This window comes from Mus caroli, chromosome 8 (assembly GCF_900094665.2).
Source record: "Mus caroli chromosome 8, CAROLI_EIJ_v1.1, whole genome shotgun sequence".
In the NCBI taxonomy this organism is placed as follows: domain Eukaryota; kingdom Metazoa; phylum Chordata; class Mammalia; order Rodentia; family Muridae; genus Mus; species Mus caroli.
Genome location: NC_034577.1, coordinates 21772182 through 21777598, shown reverse-complemented (window position 1 = coordinate 21777598; position 5417 = coordinate 21772182). Strand labels below are relative to the sequence as shown.

General features: G+C 41.2%; 1 protein-coding gene across 2 annotated transcripts; it reads right to left on the bottom strand.

Annotated features, from left to right (window-relative positions):
• Nucleotides 1-3658: 3658 nt before the first annotated feature.
• LOC110299549 (protein Tex24-like) lies at nt 3659-5314 on the bottom strand. Of its 2 annotated transcripts, XM_021169253.1 has the most exons (3): nt 4621-5314; nt 4169-4482; nt 3659-3763 (listed from the first exon to the last, which is right to left on the bottom strand). In XM_021169253.1, exons 1-3 carry the CDS (start codon nt 5312-5314, stop codon nt 3704-3706), a joined length of 1068 nt encoding a protein of 355 aa, XP_021024912.1. In that variant the 3' UTR covers nt 3659-3703. The 2 variants fall into 2 exon arrangements, 1 of the variants encoding a protein (XP_021024912.1); XR_002378470.1 differs by lacking the exons at nt 4169-4482; nt 4621-5314 and adding an exon at nt 3895-4089 and having other exon boundaries at nt 3700-3763.
• Nucleotides 5315-5417: the final 103 nt, after the last annotated feature.

The window sequence follows — 5417 nt, the reverse complement described above, 5'->3', positions numbered from 1 at the left end:
GTGTGTGTGTGTGTGTGTTGTGTTAAGAAAGGGTTTCTCTGTGTAGTTTTGGCTATAGATTGGGTTGGCCTCAAGCCTGCCTTTGCCTCTAAAGTGCTGGGATTAAAGCCATGTACCACCACCACCCAAGTGTTACATTGATCTCTGAAAGGCAAATTAAACAAGTCCTGAGTACAGAGTAGGATATTTAAGCACAACAGAACCTCAACGTGTGTCATTAACTCTGTCTCTAAGATCCAGCAAAAGTTCCTGTCTCTAGAATGTAAAAGATATTTTCATAATATTGAATTAGCAGAGGGATGCACTTAAAATGTCCACATTTGGGTGCAGATCTGAAACAGTTTTATTTATGACATTACATTTTCTATGCCTGGCTCAATGCTTACAGAACACATCATTCTTTTTTTTTCCCTGTAAAGGTGGTCAATATCCAAGGATCTGGAGTGTCCAGGAAATTACTGTAGCAGCTCAACTGCCTGGAACTTGGTGGATTGAGGTCCAACAAAAATATTTCTCCGGAAGAATACTATATCTCTACTTAGATTTCCTTAAGCAAGTTGTTTCTTAGTGGGTCCTAAAGCACCACCATAGGGGAGCTCCCCCAAGAGAGCAGGCCAGGGCCCCAGGCATTCTGCCTTGTATGTCACCAACAACTGAGTAGTCTAGTCCCCCATTGTCTGATGCTGCTAATCCTACAGTGCAGTAAGATTTCTGTCCAATCGACAGATAATCTTGTCACACTTGTCAAAACTCCTCTCATGTCCTCAGTGATGTTGCGTAAAGTTGTCTTATCTTTAACTCTTGCTTTCACATGGAATAAACGGGATGGGGATGCCAGTGGACTCTTGGAACTTTGTCTGATTCTCATGTGGAGCACTGGGTGCCTCAGTCACCTGGCCCATTGTGGTCACTGTATCTGGTGAAGGTAATCTGGTCCTCGTTCCTGTATTGTGCTCTGCAACAGAGGGTGTCGAGAGGGACTTGAATCTGAGACAGGGTGTAGGAGGTACACCTACCTATGGGTTTGATCTTCCCCAACAGGTTCCTACCCTTGGCCATGCCTCTTTCCCTTTCATATACCAGGATGTGCATGTGCAGCTGGTTATCAGAAACTATGACAGTGGTCTGTGTCTACTGAAAACAGTGGAGTTGTGCTTTGTGAAGATAGTCCAGACTCCACCGGAAGGTTCAATACCAAATGAAAGAGCAAAGTCTTCCAAGACGAAGAAATAGTGAACATTTTCTGGCTTATCTGAAATTATCCAAATATATATATACACATATACACATATATATATACACACATATACATATACATATATACATATACACATACACATACACATACACATACACATACACATACACATACACATACACATATACATATACATATACATATACATATATATGTAAGACTAGAGTACAAAGGGAGATAGTACAGCAGATGCCATTGAAATCCAGATGATCGCAAGTACACACTTCAACAACCTCTATTCTACCAATTTGGAAAAACTAAATGAACTGCATGAATTCCTAAATACATATAACCTCCTAAGGTTGAACTAAGATGACTTTTTAAAATATTTAAATGGATAGGCAATGAGGTTGAAGCAGCAATCTTAAAACTTCCTAACCAAAAGGAAAAAAAGGACCACATTCCAATTGACTCATAAAGTTTTACCAGACTTTAGTAAAAGAACTACAACCAGTGTTTCTCAAACTATTCTATAAAGTATTGGCAAAACCAGCATTACACACACACACACAAACAAAAAGAAAATTATAAACAAATATCCCTGGTGAATATAGATACAAAAAAATTCAATAAAACACTTGTAAACTGAATTCAAGAACACACAATAAAGACCATTTGACTATAGTCTAAAATCATGACAGTTTCATGACAGACACTGAGGTTGTTTAACATATACAAATCAATAATTATAAATGTACTTAAATACGGAAGGCATATTGAAATAAATATTTGCCAAACCACTTTTTTCAAATTCCAACCTTCTCTCCTCATGATAAAAGCCATACAAAGTAAGGATATAGTGAACATATATTAACATACTAAAGTGATGTACAACTAAGCCTATAGCCAACCTCATGCCAAATCTGGGGAAAAAAAAAAAACAAACTATGGTGCAGTCCCACTAAAATCAGGAGCAAAATAAAAATATCCAACTCTCTCTACTCCTTTTCAAGGTTTTTCTTAAAGTCTTACCTAAATAATATAAAAGAGAAACAAAAAACAAAAAAAAATCACACATAGAACAATAAATTCAAGTATTCTTATTTGCAAATGATATAATTCTATACATTAAAGACCCTGACTTGACTAGAGAACTCATCCAGTTGAAAAACATTTTCAACATAGCAACAAGATGCGTTATTAACAGAACATAAATAGTTATTAACAGAACTTAAATAGTAGTCTTCCTATAGACCAAGGACAAGTATACTGAAAATGAAATGACAGAAATGATCCTATTTACTGTTGCTTAAAAAACACAAGATGGAATAAACCTAACAAAGGTAATAAAAGATCTGTAGAATAAAAATTTGGGAAACACTGAAGAAGGAAATAGAGAAAAATAATAGAACATAGAACTCATGTTCATGGATGGACAAAATATTTTAAGTTAATGGTAGGCCTACCTAATAAAATACACAGGTTCAGTGCAGTCTCAAAACTGCAATGCTATTCTTCACAGAAACAGAAAAATCTAAAAATTCATGTGTAGACACAAAATATCCCACAGACCAGATAAATCATGGGCAAAAAGAATAGTGCCTGAGTTGTTAACATACCTGTAGTATATTACAGAGCCATGGTGATCCAAACAGCATGGTACTAGCACAGAAGCAGGCAGCAGCTCAATAAAATAGAATAGAGGATTCAGATATAAACCCATGAAACTAAAGTCATATTTTAAAAGAGGACCCAGATATAAGCCCACACTCCTATAGCCACCAGACTTTTCTCAAGGATGCCAACAATGCATATTGAAAAGACAGCATCTATGACACATAATGTCTGAGTTGGATAGTTACGCATAGATGGATTAACCTTCATCTGTACCTCTCAGCATACATCCTTCTATCATGGGTTCAGGTCTCCTTCCCTGTTTCGTGCAAACCAACGTTAGAATTTAAGATATAATGAGAGTCTATCTCAGTATGCCTTTAACTCTCATCTTGATGATTTTTTATGAAATAAATACTTTTTCTTACACATGCCCACGGTTATTGAAAGAGAAAGGAAGAGTGAGCTGCCCACATGTTAGAAAACCGAAGGAGCTTGTGTGGGGAGGGTGTACATCAGACGAGGGATGCAAGGGCCAGGGGAAGAAAGATCACAAAGGGTGATGACAAACAAGCTTCTTCAATAAGATGAAGCACGAACATGTGTTTTAAAGAAATCTTGATAGTAAAGGAGATATGCCATGGGGACTGAGCGAGGCAGAGGTGGGGACGAAAGCTCACTAGGGACACCCTGCAAGGTTACAAGATACCGTAATTAAACCTTGTTAATAGTACTTCCAGGTTACAGATACATGAGAAAATGAAAGTAAGAAACATCCATCTGCCTCAGTTTTCTCTGGGTCTTGGTAAGAGTTGTGGGAGGGAGCAGAGATGCTCACCGAGCAGGATGCAGAGAAAGTGTCTACTCTCTCTAGGCTCCTCCTCTGTTCACTTAAGTACATCGCCCATCTCTGGAATGAAATATTTCATCACAGCCCCATTGGTTCTGAGCCTGTAGAGAGAAAAGCAAAGCCTTTATAAACTGTTGGCAGGGGGTGGGGGTGGGGGGTGGGGTTGGGCGCCATTACTTCCAAGAAGCTGAATGGTCTCTATGATGTCATCACATTTAGAAGAAATGAGTACCTTCAAGGCAAGGGTGCCTGCTCCTTCTTGTGGCATCCTAAAGTGTGGTGTCCACGGGCAGATGGCATCATTCTGAGATGCCTGATAAACAGCTGCTGTGCCTGTGGTCCTTCCAAGCCCACCTTGCCCTCAAGGGCTGGCCGGGCCTTTAGCCCCGCCTTCTTATTACATCAGTATTCATGCCTACTCATACGTCATAGATTGCACAGCACTTAATAGTTCATTTTCTCAGAAAGTTCATCCTGTGCTTTGCAGCACTAGGATATTTCCACACCCGTGAATCATAACTATGGTCCCGAACTGTAAGCACCACTGGAGTTCCCTGGACTGTGTGGTCCCAGTCTTCCACCTTTGGCCTCCACTTAGGTTTATTGTTGTTTCTTTCAGGAGGGCTCTGATCAATGTCCTGAGAAGATGGTTTTACTTTCTCTCTGCTTAGGAAGACTGCCTTTTCTAGGCTGAATCCTCTGTCATGCGTTTTGGCAATCATCTCCAAAGCCTGCATCCTCCTCCTCCTCCTGAGGAGCTCGGGGTTGGCTTCTGCCTGCAGGGAAGTTACTTCCAACAGTTGCGACTGTGCCTTCTTTCCTTTGAATGTTTTGGTGGCTTTCAGTCCCTGTTGGCCTGAAGACACTGGCTTCTGCCCCTCTCCAGGCCCCTGCTCTCTAACTAATATGGGACACTTTATCTGGTCTGAATGCTTACAATAGGGTTTGATCTTCTTACCCTTCAAAAAGGTGTTTTCTTCAAGGGCAAGACGTTCACAGCACCCAAAAGGTTCTTGTGACTGGATGAGTCCTGTCTTGTCTCCCCCTAGACAACCCCTCCTCCACTCCTCAAGGCTTGTTGGTTGCTGTTTTAGATGTTTCTTGCATGGGTGTGTGTTGTTCATAAACACCTCTTGCTTCAGGAGCTGTCTGATGTCTCTTAGATTTGGGGATTTTTCTGTTTGCTTTCTAGCCTTGTTAAGCAACTCCATTGTCCTCTTCTTCCCTTGGGCCTCCCCTGCTGTTGCTTTGGGGCTATTCTTTGGCAAGCCACTGGGTCCAACAACTGTCTGCCTGTCCTCGGGGCCTTCCACCACAGATTCGCCCAGAAAGATTCTTTTGGACACTATCGACAAGTTTGGATTAGGGTCAGGGGCATGGCCCTTGCCAGCACTGCTTATAAGGCGTGGGAGATGACATGGTTTCCTCTTGCCAGGAGCAGTGCTAGGCAGCTCCACCAGACTGTGCTGTGGCTGATCAGCACCCAGATCTGGTCTACTTCCTGGGATGACCTTGAGGTCATTAACCCCCTGGGTTACCAACCTCGACCCTGTGGCCAGTCCAGAGGTTTGTCCAAGTAATCTTTCATTACTGGAAAGTAATGAAAGTCTCCTGACTTTCAGAAAGGTGGAATTCAGCCTTTGGGAACTCATGTCCTCTTGTCCTAGGAGGCTTTACCCTCCTAAGTCCTACCCTGAAATCAATGAACCTCTTCTATTTATCTATCTATATGACTTTCACACACATACACACTCA

Bases quoted from the DNA above. Each gene is read 5' to 3' on its own strand.
- LOC110299549 (XM_021169253.1), bottom strand. From the start codon at position 5,314: ATGAGTTCCCAAAGGCTGAATTCCACCTTTCTGAAAGTCAGGAGACTT. The intron at 4,483-4,620 runs GTAAGAAGATCA...AAACATTCAAAG, and splicing joins AGAAAACACCTTTTTGAAGG to GAAAGAAGGCACAGTCGCAA. The intron at 3,764-4,168 runs GTGTGGAAATAT...TTCTCTCTACAG, and splicing joins ACCATAGTTATGATTCACGG to GCTCAGAACCAATGGGGCTG.